Source organism: Triticum aestivum, chromosome 1A (genome assembly GCF_018294505.1).
Source record: "Triticum aestivum cultivar Chinese Spring chromosome 1A, IWGSC CS RefSeq v2.1, whole genome shotgun sequence".
Taxonomy (NCBI): domain Eukaryota; kingdom Viridiplantae; phylum Streptophyta; class Magnoliopsida; order Poales; family Poaceae; genus Triticum; species Triticum aestivum.
Window position 1 is genome coordinate 171,619,462 of NC_057794.1, and position 16,916 is coordinate 171,636,377.

The 16,916-nt window shown below is 43.4% G+C and overlaps 1 protein-coding gene across 4 annotated transcripts; it reads left to right on the forward strand.

The window, feature by feature from the left end:
• The first annotated feature begins 6,511 nt into the window (after positions 1-6,511).
• Positions 6,512-16,745, forward strand: LOC123042324 (RNA-binding protein 39). 4 transcript variants are annotated; one of them, XM_044464800.1, is made up of 14 exons: positions 6,512-7,260; positions 7,852-7,924; positions 7,995-8,051; positions 8,419-8,474; positions 9,713-9,926; positions 11,383-11,433; positions 12,893-12,979; positions 13,092-13,166; positions 13,248-13,328; positions 14,990-15,054; positions 15,387-15,603; positions 15,802-15,890; positions 16,173-16,287; positions 16,517-16,745. In XM_044464800.1, exons 1-14 carry the CDS (start codon positions 6,659-6,661, stop codon positions 16,565-16,567), a joined length of 1,833 nt encoding a protein of 610 aa, XP_044320735.1. In that variant the 5' UTR covers positions 6,512-6,658; the 3' UTR covers positions 16,568-16,745. The 4 variants fall into 4 exon arrangements, with proteins under 4 accessions (XP_044320735.1, XP_044320742.1, XP_044320756.1 ...); XM_044464807.1 differs by lacking the exon at positions 11,383-11,433 and having other exon boundaries at positions 6,514-7,260; XM_044464821.1 differs by lacking the exons at positions 6,512-7,260; positions 11,383-11,433 and adding an exon at positions 9,364-9,423.
• The last annotated feature ends 171 nt before the right edge of the window (positions 16,746-16,916 follow it).

The window sequence follows — 16,916 nt, forward strand, 5'->3', positions numbered from 1 at the left end:
GGAAGATCATGCCAAGCACTTGCGTTTGGTACTCGATAAGCTCAGAGAACACAAGTTCTACGCCAAGTTCTCCAAGTGCGAATTTTGGCTCGATGAGGTTCTTTATCTTGGTCATATCATCTCTGCCAAGGGCATTGCGGTGAATCCTGAGAAGGTGTCTGCAATTGTGAATTGGGAACCTCCTCAGAACGTGAAGCAACTCCGTAGCTTCCTCGGTCTCGCAAGCTATTGTCGAAGATTCGTTGAAAACTTTTCTAAGATCGCGAAGCCTCTCTCAAATCTTCTCCAGAAGCACGTCAAGTACGTTTGGTCTCCGGAGTGTGACATTGCTTTCAACACTTTGAAAGAGAAATTGATCACTGCTCCAGTTCTGACTCCGCCTGATGAATCCAAGCCGTACGAGGTCTTTTGCGATGCCTCTCTCTAAGGTCTTGGCGCAGTGTTGATGCAAGAGAAGAAAGTTGTAGCTTATACCTCTCGCCAGTTGAAGCCCAATGAGAAGAACTACCCCACTCATGATCTCGAGTTGGCAGCAGTTGTGCATGCTCTTTTGACTTGGAGACATCTCTTATTGGGAAGAAAAGTGGACATTTTCACTGATCACAAGAGTCTCAAGTACATCTTCACTCAGCCTAATCTCAACCTCAGACAAACTCGATGGGTCGAAATGATTCAAGAGTATAATCCGAGTATCGAGTATACTCCAGGCAAGGCCAATGTGATTGCTGACGCATTGAGCAGGAAGGCTTATTGCAACAGTCTGATTCTCAAGCCTTATCAACCCGAGCTTTGTGAAGCTTTCCGCAAACTCAATCTGCAAGTTGTTCCTCAAGGTTTCCTCGCCAACCTTCAAGTCTCTCCTACCTTGGAAGACCAGATTCACCAAGCTCAGCTTCTTGATGCTATGGTGAAAAAGGTGAAGATTGGGATTGCCAAGAGTCAACCCAAGTACAAGTGCTACCGCCTTGATGACAAGGATACTCTCTTCTTCGAGGATCGTATTGTTGTACCAAAAGGTGAACTTCGTAAAGTAATCATGAACGAGGCTCACAATTCTCTCCTCTCCATCCACCCTGGGAGTACGATGATGTATCAGGACCTCAAGCAGGCTTATTGGTGGACTCAAATGAAGCGCGAGATTGCTCAATTCGTGAACGAATGTGATGTCTGCAGAAGAATGAAGGCAGAACACCAAAGGCCAGCTGGTCTCCTCCAACCTCCTGCCATTCCAGAATGGAAGTTTGACCACATTAAAATGGACTTAGTGACTGGGTTTCCAAAGTCCAAGTGTGGCAATGATGCTATATTCGTTGTCATCGACAAACTCACTAAAGTGGCTCACTTTCTGCCTATCAAAGAGTCAATCACTGCAGCTCAATTGGCGGAACTCTATACCTCTCGAATTGTCTCTCTGCATGGTATTCCTCAAGTGATCTCTTCAGACCGTGGCAGAATCTTTACCTCCAAGTTTTGGGATTCTTTTCAGAAGGCCATGGGAACCAACATCCACTTCAGCACAGCTTTCCATCCTCAAACTAGCGGTCAAGTCGAGCGTGTCAACCAGATTCTTGAAGATATGCTTAGGGCTTGTATGATCTCCTTCGGCATGAAGTGGGAGGATTGTCTTCCTTATGCTGAATTCTCCTACAGCAATAGTTTTCAAGCAAGTTCGGGCAAGGTCCCATTTGAAATTCTGTATGGCAGGAAGTGTCATACCCCTCTCAACTGGTCTGAAACCGGTGAACGTCAGCTTTTGGGAAATGACTTAATCACAGAGGCAGAGGAGATGTGCAAAGTCATTCGAGATAACCTCAAAGCAGCCCAATCCCGCCAGAAGAGCTACTATGATAGTAAACACCGTGATTTGGCTTTCGAGATCGGAGATCATGTTTACCTCCGCGTCTCTCCTATGAAAGGTACTCGTCGCTTCGGTATCAAAGGGAAGCTTGCCCCTAGATACGTGGGACCTTTCAAGATTGTCAGCAAGAGAGGCGATCTCGCCTATCAACTCGAGCTTCCTTCAAACTTTGCAAATGTTCATGATGTGTTCCATGTCTCTCAGCTCCGAAAGTGCTTCAAGACTCCTGACCGCACCGTCAACTTCGAGGACATTGAGCTCCAAGAAGATCTCTCCTATCGTGAGCACCCCGTGGCTATTCTCGAAGAGACTGAACGCAAGACTCACAACAAGTCAATCAAATTCCTCAAAGTCAGGTGGTCACACTATTCCAACCGTGAAGCTACCTGGGAACGCGAGGATCACCTCCGTTCTGAGTACCCGACGTTCTTTCAGTCCTAGATCTCGGGACGAGATCCTCTCGTAGTGGTGGAGTGTTGTAACACCCCGGATATGACTTCCCCAATTTGTAATCCAACTCTTGCCGTTTCCGGCATTAAGTTATTTTATTTTCTCGGGTTCGGGTTTTTGTCTCCGTGTGTTGTTGTCGTTGTCATGCATCTCATATCATGTCATCATGTGCATTGCATTTGCATACGTGTTCATCTCATGCATTCGAGCATTTTCCCCGTTGTCCGTTTGGCATTCCGGCGCTTCATTCTCCTCCGGTGGTCATTTCTACCTTCCTTTTGTGTGTGGGGATTAAACATTTCCGGATTGGACTGAGACTTGCCAAGCGGCCTTGGTTTACTACCGATAGACCGCCTGTCAAGTTTCGTATCATTTGGACTTCGTTTGATACTCCAACGGTTAACCGAGGGACTGAAAAGGCCTCGTGCGTGTTGCAGCCCAACACCCCCTCCATTTTGGCCCAAAACCCACCTAAACCCTCTCCATCATCTAGAGCGTTCGATCATGATTGCGTGGCCGAAAACCGCACCTCATTTGGACTCTCGTAGCTCCTCCTATGCCTATTTAAAGACCACTCCCCGAAATTTTCGGGCAAACCCTAGATCTCTCTCTCTCCTCGCGCGCCGGACAATTCCTCGCGCCGACGGACATGTCCAGCTAGCCCCGCCGCCGCCACGTGTCGCCCGTCGGTTGGCCACGCAGCCGCCCCACTTCCCCGTCCGCCACCGGCCCGAGAGGCCCGGGAGGGGCCCCCGAGGCCCATACGTCGCGCCCCGCCGCCCAGCTGTCGACCGCCGCAGTTGACGCGTCTTCCCCGCGCCCGGCCGCCACTCCGCCGCCTGGCGACCTCGACCACCGCCGCCCCAAGGCCGTGACGCCGCACCTCCCTCCAGCGGACGCCGCGTCGCCGCACTTCCCCGCGGCCGGACCCGTCTCCTCCGGCCACCGCCTCGCCTCCTCGCGCCGGCAAGCTCCAACAACTCCGGCGAACCCCGACGTTTCCGGCGATCTCCTCGATCCGCGCGCCGGATCCAGATCTGAGAATTGGGGTTGACTATTTCGTCCCAAACCCTAATAATTGGCATTTTTCATCATGCTATAACTCCTCATGTGTAGCTCTGTTTTGGGCATATAGCATATCAAAATGTTCGTCTCAGAGAGCACATCATTTCATCTCATTGCATCATTTTCATTTGAGTTCATCTTGAAGCCCGAAATGCTGTTGGAAGAGTGCTACTTGAGATAATTGTCAGATCTGCTGCTCCATTTAGATATTTGTCATTTTTGCCATGATTATTGTGTGCATGATATGCCCATGAGCTCTACATATGTTTTGTTAAGGGTTTTGCCATCTTTCCAGAGGTGCAACCCATGTATTTCTATGATGTGTGTGGTGACTAGCACAAGTTTGCAAAGTGAGGCACTTGGTAATGCTGATTTCAGGGACTTAGCATTTCCACTAAGTCCTTGAGTTGTTTATCTCATATGGCCATATGTTCATGTTGTTTCCTAGTGATCCGTGTCTCTTTTGAGGATGATCAGTAAGGATGTTTTGTTAATCTTGTAGTGCTCTATCCATCCATGTCTTTGTTTGCAATTTTGGAGCACCCTAGCTTGAGTCAATCAAGCTCTACTTTTGCTATTTCGTGAATCTGGGCAGATTGTCTACTTGTTAGCAATTTTGCCGAGGATGTTGCAGTTGATCCGTGCATGCTATGCTATTGTTCTTGCCATGTCTAGCTTGTATTTTGTGTATTCTTGATGGGTGTATGCTTAGTTTGCCATGACTTGCTCTGTAGTGAGTGCATCGAGCTTGTAAACATGCCTACTTGATATCTGTTTCAGCATGTTCCAGTTTTCACGAAGTCTGTGGACTGATTATGTTTTTGCCATGTTCACATGCTTGCAATTGTATTTTCTGATCCCTTTTGGCTCAAGGTCACTAAGGGACTTTTGTTAAGCTCTTTGAGTAGCTCCATGCCATGCTTTACTTTGCCATGTTCAGGTCCTGTAGCATATAGTTTTGTTGCTCCGAAGAGTGCTATCTGACCTGAAATTCCAGACAAGTGTTAATTTCACTAAGTCTGAAATTTGTTCGTCAAATGCATTTTTGCCATGCTTGTTTGAACCTGTTAGTGGATGAATTGGCCAGTGCTCCTCTGAGTGTTGGTCCGACTGAGCTGCCTGCAGGGCCACCTCGGGGCAACTTGAGGGTTGGTTTTACTCGTAGCTAGTCTTATCTGAGTGTGCCCTGAGAACAAGATATGTGCAGCTCCTATCGGGATTTGTCGGCACATTCGGGCGGTGTTGCTGGTATTGTTTTAACCTGTCGAAGTGTCTTGAAGAACCAAGGTACCGAGTCTGATCGAAACGTCTCGGGAGGAGGTCCATTCCTTCGTTGACCGTGAGAGCTTGTCATGGGCTAAGTTGGGACTCCCCTGCAGGGATTTGAACTTTCGAAAGCCGTGCCCGCGGTTATGGGCAGATGGGAATTTGTTAATGTCCGGTTGTAGATAACTTGAACCTTAACTTAATTAAAATGAATCAACAGTGTGAGTTACCGTGATGGTCTCTTCTTGGCGGAGTACGGGAAGTGAACACGGTGTTGGAGTAATGCTTGCCACAGGATGCCCTCTAGTTATTCGTTCGCGCTTGCCTCCTCTTCTTGCTCTTTTTTGCGAACAGGATAGCCATCATATATGCTAGTCGCTTGCTGCAGCTCCACATATTTACCTTGCCTTACCTATAAGCTTAAATAGTCTTGATCGCGAGGGTGCGAGATTGCTGAGTCCCTGTGGCTCATAGATTACTATTAAACCAGATGCAGGGCCTGATGATTCCGCTCCAGGTGACGCGCTTGAGCTCAAGTGGGAGTTCGACGAGGACTCTCAACGATACTACGTGTCTTTCCCTGATGATCAGTAGTGATGCCCAGTTGGGGGTGATCGGGACCGTGTCGCATGTTGGGTTGTCTTTTATTTTGACGCCGTAGGCGGGCCATGAGTGTTTGGATGTTGTAATGTTATTTATGTACCTTGATTGACGTGGCGAGTGTAAGCCAACTATGTTATCTCCCCTTTTATTATCTATATTACATGGGATGTTGTGAAGATTGCCTAACTTGCGATATATGCCTTCATGCGATTATGCCTCTAAGTCGTGCCTCGACACGTGGGAGATATAGTCGCATCGAGGGTGTTACATACTACCCCGACGAAGCCTACTACTACGTGGAGAGTGCCGACAACCATGAGTAGTTAGGAGGCATCCAGGCAGGAGGCCTGCGCCTTTTCAATCCAGTTATCTTTCTTATGCTAGTGTTCTTAAGATAGACTTGTTTACTTATGTTTGTACTCAAATATTATTGCTTCCGCTGACTCTTGTGTATCCGAGCTTATGTATTCGAGCCTTCATGGCCCTGGCTTGTAATATAAAGCTCGTATGACTTTAATTTGTCTTTAGAGTTGTGTCGTGATATCTTCCCGTGAGTTTCTGATCTTGATCGTGCACGTTTTGCGTGGATAATTAGTGCACAATTGCTTCGGGGGCGTCACACTCATGTGAAAATATTCAGATGTCGTCGGCAGCAGGCAGCAACCGCGGGGCGTATGGCGACGGTAGCAGGCAGCAATCGTAGGGCGGGAGGCGTCTGTGTCGTAGGTGCCATCGTCATGGGTGGGCCTCCTCTGCCAATCGAAAAATTGGCCGGCGCAACCTCAGGTCGGCGTGTGGCCTCCGCCGTGGAGAATCAGCGGTGGGCGGTGGGTGCAGCGGTGCCGAGGGGCGGGTGCGGCGGGGCTGAGCGGCGGCGGTGTCTCTGGCGTGGCGTGCGTCCCTTCGGCGTGGCTGGTGTGGGGCCCGAGCGGTTGGTGGCGAAGGCAGAGGACGTGCGGGACAACGGGTTATGTTACGATGGTACGTGCGGAGAGAGACGTGCCGAGAGGACGTGCGGGACTGCGACTCAGATGGTGATTAGCGTTTCGTTAGTGAGGTCAATTTCGTTTACGGAGATTTTAGACCATTAGATAATGTGATTAGATGGTTGAGATGGTGATTTGGATATGCTCTTTCATGTTTTTATAGGAGTGATATATACGCTGACCAAACTGACCCATTTCTTCCCGCAAAAAAGAAAAACAAACTGACCCATTTTCTGTTGAAAGGAGTAGAACCGTGGCATTCCATTTCATGAACCACCCTACAGTGCCTTGTCGTGGCTTCTGAATTCGTGGCAAAGACTAGCGGCGGCCCAATCTCTAGGGTTTTTTTGTAGCTTTTGTTTCCCTCGTTCCTCTCGTGGAGTCGCCGTCTAGGGTTTCCGCTTCCTCCCCCATCCACTCCCTCACCGCCATGGACTTTGACGAGTACGACTACTTGGAGAAGGCAGTCGAGCCCTCCGTTCCCTCAACCAACGGCGGGGGTGAGAAGGACCGCAGTTCTCGCCGCCGCTCCTCCACCGCCGGCGGCGGCGGTCGAGACCAAGAGGAGCGCGGATCGAAGCGTCCTCGCTCGGGAGAAGACCGCGAGCGGCACCGCAGCGGCCGTGAGCACCGCGACCGGGAAGACGGGAAGGAGAAGGTCGACCGGGAGAAGGCTAGGGAGAAGGACGAGGGCCGCGACCGCGAGAAGGTTAGGAAGAAGGACGGGGGCCGCAGCCGCGAGAAGGTTAGGGAGAAGGATGAGAGCCGCGACCCTGAGAAGGTTAGGGAGAAGGAAGAGGGCCGGGACCGAGAGAAAGTTAGGGAGAAGGATGGCAGCCGCGACCGTGAGAAGGTTAGGGAAAAGGAGCGGGAGGGCAGGGATAAGCTAATGGAGAGGGATAATGGGAGGGAGCGGAGGAGCCGTAGCCGCTCAGAGCGCCGCCGCGGGGAGGAGGAGGAGATGGTGAGGGAGCTCCAGCGGGAGCGTGAACGCAGCGACCGCCACCGTGACTACAGAGACCGTGATTTCAGGTACAAAGTTGTGAATTCCCCTAGAACTATCGCTCTTGGAATGTCGAGGTTAATTTTCTAGGCAGAAATCCTTTGGCTCTGTTGAACACAACAAATTTTCCGAGATCACCGTAGGATTTAAATGGTGTCCTGTGAAATTCCTCTGACATACTGTGATTTTTTGTTTCATAGCGTATTTTATCCATGTGATATTTTTTTACTCATATTTGTTTATGTTAGATAAAAGATTATGTGGTGTAATGAGCGGAGATGAATCAATGCTCTTGATTTGTCTTTTTCTTCTTCTGCAGAAGCCTAGTAGTTTATGTTCTGCTTGTTTGCTAACTCCGTTATACATACACATGGAACATAGTAACCTTACAGTGCACAAATCTCCAGTGATTCTGTAGCTGCTAAATGTTTCCTGTAGTGTACAACTTGGAATGAGCTGCTAATGCCTTGGGCTCTCTAAGTTTGTTAAATATTTTTCGCATGGGGATTTCTGACTAGTAATGACTATGCCGTCTGGGTTTACAATTTCTATTTGTTGCTACTTGATGTTTGTTATGCTGCTCTCTCTTTTGCTGAAGCTACTTATTTTTATGTGCGCAGGCGTAAGAAAGATGATGGTACAGAACCAGAAGTTGATCCAGAAAGAGATCAAAGGACTGTATTTGCCTTCCAGGTTAGCCTCACAAGCAAAATTATCATGTTGCTGTTTTTTCATTAAGTTAATGTTGTCAGCATTACTGCAGCTATCGTTGAAGGCAGATGAAAGGGATGTCTATGAGTTCTTCTCAAGAGCAGGGAAGGTGATGCAAATTATCTACACCACATTGCATTCTAATTTGAAAACTTTTCCTTCTCACAGGAGTATGATGCCGTGGAATTCTATCGCTGTGTTTTAGTGAATTCGAACTGTTCGGTTCTCAAGCTGATGAATGAAACTTTATTAATGTTATACTGAACTAGTGGCTGACTTTTGGAATATCGATGTTCACATGGTGCAACTGTCCTGGATAAAGATAACTCGTTCTTTAGTAAACACCTCCTATTTCGTGCTTCTGCTGACGTAATGAACCATGTCTTGCAAGCATGTTCACATTGATCCTTTACTTGCACAATAAGCTTTCTGGCATAAATTTGATTTAGTTATCTGACTCTTCTTTCTCTGTGTAGGTTCGTGATGTCCGCCTTATCATGGACCGAAACTCGCGGCGTTCCAAAGGAGTTGGGTTAGTTCCAACACCTGTTTGTTGTGATGTACTCCCTCCGTTCCTAAATATTTGTCTTTCTAGAGATTTCAAATGGAACACCACATACGGATGTATATAGACATATTTTACAGTGTAGATTCACTCATTTTGCTCCGTATGTAGTCACTTGTTTGAAATATCTAGAAAGACAAATATTTAGGAACGGAGGGAGTATATTCAAACCCTGAATGGTTTTGCAAAAATATAGATATCTTGTTCAGAACTATTTCGCCTGCAGATGATTGAACCAACAACATATTTAAATTTTGGTTTCCTACCATATATAGTCAAATTGCGAATGCTTATCAAGCTCCCTGCCAGTAACATGCACAAGTCCAGAAAATAAGTCAGTATGCACGGCACTAGAAAAGGGGAAAATGGAGCTGAGCATATATAATCACCATTCAGTTGGTTGAGATTGATGGTGCTCTGAGATGCAATCATATAGTATATTTTATTGTTTGTTCCTACCATGTTCGCACAAGTTAGGTTTGCTTCCAAACTGATGATACACTGCATATTACTCTCTCCGTCCCATAATATAAGAGCGTTTTTAACACTAGTGCAGTGTCAAAAACGCTCTTATATTATGGGACGGAGGGAGTACATATGTAGTTACTAGGACTCTGACAGTACCCTTTGCCTTTTTTTTGAAATTACGGGTGCATTATGATAATATATATTTTTTTAGGAAATATAGCTGTTTGGTATCTGTTTTTGTTGCTTGCCAATTAGAATTTAGATCTTGTCATATAATTTGTTTTCCATCTGTCTCTGGCTGTATGATTACATGAGCATTTTTCTGAAGTTCATATTTGATTTTTTTTTCCTTGGGGAACATTGTTCATCAGTTTGTCATACTCAACAGGATTGCACACTGAAATATTTGTAGTTTGGTCTACCTGCTGGGATTATCGGCACTTTACAAGTAAGATGGAATATAGATCATTCTGATGCTGTCAGCAATCTAGGGCAGTTTGATTCCAGAGTATTTGACAAAAACTTGGTGCAGGTTCTTAGGATAATACGAGGGCAACCAAGAACCAAGTTCGAAAATTTCCTACTCACAAAAATTGATCAAAATTTCCAAAATACTCTGAAGCTTATGAAAAATTCTAACATATATAGCCCCATTTAAGGTCTACTTTCTATGACAGGTAAAATATCTTTCGTTGAATACTCTGATATCTGTAGTAATGATCTGCCTAAATTGACAGGTACATTGAGTTCTATGATGTCATGTCTGTTCCAATGGCAATTGCTCTAACCGGTCAGCCGCTTCTAGGGCAAGCAGTAATGGTTAAGCCATCAGAGGCAGAAAAGAACTTAGCTCAGTCAAATGCGACATCTGGTGGAGCAGCTTCAGGTGGAGCAAGAAAGCTGTATGTTGGCAACCTTCATTCCAATATCACCGAGGACCAATTGAGACAGGTCAACCGCCTAGTCTTCTTGTATTTAATGCTAATAGTATTATTATTCACTTCCTGTATTTTGTTCATTTAAATAATGTTCTGCAGAGGCAGATAAGAAAAAGGAAGTAGTATCAATAGAATACTAGAATCAGTAAGCAATTCTCGCATCATTTTCCTCTAATCTGTTATATGTACAAAGTGCTTCATCTTAATAAAGTTATTTACTTGATTAATTAGTAGTTAGACTAAATAATAATGTCATGGAAAGTGCCCTAAGGCCCCAATATATTTGTAAACGTCTCTGAAATGTTGACATCTACTCCCTCCGTCCTAAAATTCTTGTCTTAGATTTGTCTAAATACGTATGTATCAAGTCACGTTTTAGTATTTTAGATACATCCGTATCTAGACTAATCTAAGACAAGAATTTTGGGACGGAGGGAGTATTTTTCTGGAATTGGCTCAGCCCCTTCCCATTTTATACAAACATAACAGAAATACAACAGTCTGAAGAGGTTGAAGAAAGGGAAAAGGAAGAATGAGTTCAACGCACTGACAGGAAATCCACCATTCGTGACCGCAGTCGAATCATGCGCCGCGGGGCGAAAATCTGTCTGCACAACACACTAACCTAAGCAGTTCCAACAAAACATAGTTAAGACCATTAGCACACAGGCTCATCAACCACACCAAGTGGCGAACACAGTTTTCTAAAGGAGTTTTAGGCCATTTAAGTTCAAACTCTGTTACGACAGTTCCAAATGGCCCAGCTAACAGCCGCTTATCCAATTGTATGAACCTTCTCATGCTCAGGTAAAAAAGAATAAATCCAAGAGAAGTATTGATACATATTGTTAGGGCAAAGATTAGTGCCCGAAACAGCACCCACCGATCTCCAGAGCACTCTTGCATGTGGACACAAAAAGAATAAATGCTGGGAAGTCTCCTGTTCTTTGCAGAAAGAACACCTGGGATTGCCAGGCCAGTTTCTGCTACTAATACCATCTGTGGCCAGCAAAGAATCTTGTGATAGCTGCCACAAGAAGATTTGATTTTTGAAGGGAACTTTAGAATTCCAAATCCATCCATAATCACAACCCGCTAGAGAGCTTTCCAGCCAGACAGATTTCGTGGAGAATTTGCTACTAGATCTCAAAGACCAGTAAATGACATCAGGATTAGTAGATAAATTCAAATTTCTCACAATCCCTCGCCTTACTCCACTCTGCTAAAAGCTCAGGAGAGAGCCACCTACTGAAGAAGGGTGCTATGCTAACATCAACATTGAAACTTTCCTGCACAGTACAGTCAGGATAGTTGTAAACACCAAACATTTGAGGATACTGTTGACACAAAGGTGTCAAGTTTTCCAACTGATGTGTTCAACTCTGTTATTAATACCCTTAATTGCATATTAGGAGAGGTTTGTATACTTGGACCAATAAGAAGGCTTATATAATTTTACCAATAAGCAGGCTCACCCTACTTTACAGAAGCTGGACAGGATTCTTATGTCCTGTGATTGGGTAAGTTTATTTCTTTTGGTTAATGGCAGAAAGTTAGCTAAAAATACTTGGGGGTAATTGTAACATTAGCCACTTCCCTATGAAGTACTTGGGGGTAACTGTTGATGACGTGGTTTTGCCATTCCCTGACCTTTTGGCTAATTGTAACATTGGCCACTTCCCTATGAAGTACTTGGGGATAACTGTGCTGCATTAAGGAATAGTGACTGGGAATTCATTGTCAACAAATTCCTGTTGAGATGTGATGCCTGGGTTGGGAATACTGTAACTATGTCTGGGAGGACTGTACTTAATGCTGCTCTTACTAGTATTGAATGGTGCATATATTTGTTTTTTTCTCAACTATGCCTCAAAATTTTAAATCCCCACCAACAACACAAGGGATATCAGTGCCATTACAGAATTGAGCCATCTCAGTCAGAAATTCTATGTTAAACTGAGCATGAGCAGTGCTATACACATTCTATAAAGCCCGTTTAACTTTCCTTTCTAACAGGATATAATTTCCAATTTTTTTTCACACCACACAAAAAGACCACCAGATGGAATCCATTCCCAGGAAAAACTATCATTAAAATCAACTTTCCTGAAATAACTGGCTAGGTAAATTTTCTTCATAGTCTCTTTCAAACATAAGAAATCAAGGGAATGATCACCAATAAGACCAGAGAGGCAGGGAGTCATTCCCTTCTTGCCTGCCCCACTGTAATTCCAAAATAGCCCCATCATTTTTTATTAGGATGTGTTTTCTGTTGCCTGGTGTTTCTGCCAGGAGGATGGGCAGCATTAACCAGCATATCCTGTTGCATAGCAATGTATTTCTGATTTCTAGTCAAAGGTCTAGAAATCACAAAATTACTTTTGTTTCTTTTCCTCCCAGATTTCACGACAGTAAAATTATCCTCATCTACAATCTTGTCAGATCCCCAACTCATATCTACAGGAGTTTCCTTCCCTTACCATTTGTAATAAACATCCCATTTCCATTTTATCCACAGAATCCATGCCAATACGCAAGTAGCATTAGCCCTAGTTTCCCCCCCAATTCTCTAAGCACATCCACAGATGCAATGCAATGTTGACATCTAGACCACTGCTTGGCTACCGCGGAGCCGGCGCGCCTAAAAGCACTCTTCATCTTGAACAAAGCAATTTCTGTTAGACACGCTGATCGTCTGAAATAAACTAAAGAAAAATGATGGGATGTTTATTTCAAGGTGAAGTGTGATTTATTTCAAGGTGTTAAAGAAGAGTCGGACCTGCTGTGGAATCGTTCTTTAATCTCTACTCACTGCCACCATATCATACACCTGTAGAATTTCTGTTGTGGTTCCTTGCAGAATAGTTCTCCAAATCCACTTTCTGAATTATGTTTTAATTAAGTGCACTATAAGTTTCGTATGATGAGATATAACCAAGACTTTTCACGTAGCCTGTTATAGCGAGTTTGCCTTTTCAGGTCTTTGAACCATTTGGGCAAGTTGAGCTTGTCCAGTTGCCTGTAGATCCACTCACTGGGCTATGCAAAGGTTTTGGTTTCATTCAGGTAAGTAGCGATGTATTGACATATTCTCATGCAGCTCTTCTCTTGGATATATATATTCCCATTAAGCTGCTGCCAGGACTCTTAATTTCTCATTGATACTTGCATCATGCAGTTTGCACGGCTTGAAGATGCAAAAGCTGCTCAGAGTTTAAATGGCCAACTTGATATTGCTGGGAGAGTAATAAAGGTAACTTATTGATATGTGTTGTGTTGCTACCGAAAGAGTTTTAAGACATACTCAGCTGACAATTTGTATTATTTCAACCAGGTCTCAGCTGTTACTGATCAGGGTGGTGTGCAACTTGGCACAACTACTGGAGATTTAGATGATGATGAAGGTGGAGGCTTGGTGGGTTTCTTGTTTCCACACTGCAAACTTTATTCCTGCGGGCTTTCGTGTCTTTTCTTGTTTTCTTTTCTTTTCGTACTTCCCCAAAAGGCAGGGTTATATATGGGACTTGAATGATGGATTGATGGGGCTTCTCTTGTCTCTGTCTTGTTTTTTTCCTTCCCCAATAGTTAGTGTCATATAGGAAACTCGTTATTTTTGCAGATGGTTTCAACCTTGCAGAGAATATTCTTCTCAGTCATTTGTACGAAGGGACATATGGTACATATTTGTGCCTTGGTCACTTCACTTGCTCATTCTCCAGTGGCCACTTGGTTCATGTGGGGAGGCTGAGAGACTTTGTGTAGCCAAATTCGGTTGTAGGTCGCCCCTTCAGTGAATATAGTCACTTCACGTGATTATTCTCTTGTCCACTAAGCCTACAACTCAAAATTCAGGTGGGGAGGTTGAGAGGCTTTGTGTTATTCGTTAGTAGGCAGCCCCTTCAGTGAATATAATAAAATATTTTGAGATACTGATGTTATTTTCTTTGTCGTACCACTGTCACGAACAAATGCAACCTTGCTAAGCATTATGTTGGGTAGCAAGTCCGATCTATTAGTACTCCCTCCATTTTTGTATACAAGGCCACTTCATTTTTCTTGTGAAACTTTGACTTTACAATTTTAGTCAACAAAATATGAAAAATATGTCATAAATATATCATCGGAAAGTTCTTTGAAATGGGCATCCAGTGAAATACTTTTTGGCATATAACTCACTTTTTGTTTGTAAAATTAATGGTCAAAGTTCGACATAAAAATATGAAGCGGCCTTGTATAAGGGAATGGAGGGAGTATTTCATGAGATTGGTCCTTGAAAATGGCGAGGGTGTCCCTTCTCAGTTCTCTGCTTTAACCTGTAGTTTCTTTTGAAACCTTTTTTTTTGTAATACTGGGGTGAAGCATCTTCTGATTTTCTTGATTTGGTCTATTTCTTAAATTGTATCGCTTCTGTTTTTGCTGTGTCCTTGGCTATAAATGCTGCTTAGTGGCACTGATATCTGGGTGTACCATTAGGCTGGTCGTAATGGTAGTATCATAGCTAGTATCATGCATGCCAACTAGACTATTTTGCTGAGGTGGCATAGAATTAAATGAAGAAAGAGAGTGTTGAGTATCATATCATGATACTGTATCATATTAAATGCTATGCTACTATGTGTCATGCATGGCAATAAATAAGGTTAGCTATGATACTAGTACTCCCTCCGTTTTTATTTAGTTCGCGTATTAGCTTTGGTCAAAGTCAAGCTTTGTAAACTTTAACCAAATTTATAGACAAAAATATTGGCATATATAATAACAAATCAATATCACTAGATTCATTGTTGAATGTACTTCAACATCATATAGATTTGTTATGGTAAATATTTATAATCTTTTCTATAAACTTGGTCAAACTTTAGCAAGTTTGACTTCAGTCAACTCTAATATGCAGAGTAAATAAAAACGGAGGGAGTATATGGTACTATGCATTACGGAGGTAGTGTCATAGCTTAGTATCATGTGCATGATACTAAGGTATGATACTACCCATTACAAGCAGCCTTATGCTCTTATCACCTATTATGCTTTCCTGTCAAAGATTATTTGTATTCATTGTGTACTCAACTTATGCAGGCATTAAATGCAAGCTCTAGAGCCCTTCTGATGCGGAAATTGGACCGCAGTGGCACTGCAACCAGGTACTGCTATTGTGTTAGTTTTTGCTCTGCGCTTCTATGAATGTGGTAGCCGATAATGCAGACAGCTATTATATGTACACATATATATATTGGTTGAAACATACATCTGAGCTTTATGTGAAGATATTAATCTCAACAAGGTCAATCTTTTCCCTATCTGTACCACATGATAATGAACCCTGAATAGCATGTCAGGGGAACGATTGTTTGTGCACCAAATGTTATTTAACTTGTAGCATTTGATTGTTAGTTTATGCCACTATGGTTTTTCCTATGTACGGTTTATAGGATCTTGCACTTCATGTCCTTTAATCTTATTTTTGTGTGTGCAGCTTAACTGGTGGCATTGGTGCTCCTGGATTGAACACTTCTGTTGGATTGCCTGCTGCTGCATCAGTGCTTGGTGCTCCTCTTACAGCTGCTTCTCTTCTTGTACAGCCTGTTGGAGCAATTCCAGGGGCACCTCTTCCTATCATCTCTCAGTCTGCTGATATTGGTACACCTACTGAATTCCTATTGCTGAAGAACATGTTCGACCCAGCAGTGGAGGTATCTCATCTTTTCATATATTTTTTGTTCACCTCTATTTGTCTATTTTATAGGTGCTTGCCCGTCTTTGTTCAGCTGGTTAAAATTATTATTATTCTTCTTTGTGCCAATTGTTACTTTCTTTCATCTGTATTATTACTTCCTGTTTACATTTGAGTTTCTGACTAACCTGATTGAAAATTTTCTTTTCCTTTGCAGACGGATCCTGATTTTGATTTGGATATTAGAGATGATGTGCAAGACGAATGTTCGAAGTTTGGTGTAGTGAAGCATATTTTTGTTGACAAGTAAGTTGTTTGTTTTTTAAACCCTGATGGTATGCCCTTTTATTTCAACTTTATATCCACACATGTTATCAATGGTTGTTATAAGCAAGTATAACAAAGTTGGCAGTAACCGACTTGGTATGGACTTGTAAAATGTATTGGTTTTTAAGGAGCTGGTTCATACTGAATACTACTAATATATTAAGCAAGACAAAATAGCTACCAGAAAGAATGTTTCACACATACCAGTAGTGCTGTCCTGACTTGCATCCACTTTTAATATCCCCTCACTGTTTGGTACAGGCATACCGCGGGCTTTGTGTACCTGCATTTTGATAGCGCAACAGCAGCAGCAAGTGCGCAACGATCACTTCACGGCCGATGGTTTGCTGGAAAGATGATTACGGCAACCTTTATGGTAACAAATCTTATCTTCTACTCCCTCCGTTCACTTTTATATAAGATGTTTTGAAAATTTCAACATGGACTACATACGGACTGAAATGAGTGAGTAAACACACCAAAACACATCTATATACATCCGATTCAGAAAAAAGTTTGAACATCTTATATTTGTGAACGGAGGGTGTATTTGTGTACTATGCTCATGTCCCTCATTTGGGTTAAAATGTTGTTTTCCTTTCCAGACAGCACAGCAGTATGAAATGAAGTTCCCAGACCGCGCAGCTATGGAATGAAATTCACAAAGCAGACGAGTTATATCTGGTGATGGACCTAGGGCTGTTAAACGGTTCCAATTGAAGTTGTGAAGTCTTGAGTGTAGTAACCCTGTTAGTTATTGTTTCTTGTAACATTATGAAGATTAGAGGCCTGTTTGGGCAGTTGCATCTTTTGTGATAATTGGAGATTTCTTCATTTTCTTTGTAGCAGTATACGAGAATGCTGGATTTTTTTTCCATGCCATATAAAAAAGGTTAAGAGATGTATAACATGGTTAAAGCATTTAACTCAGATAATTTGGGGACCCTGAACCGATGAAAAAAAATGGACCCTCCTCTATCTACTCTATCTATGGTCCATGGCCTA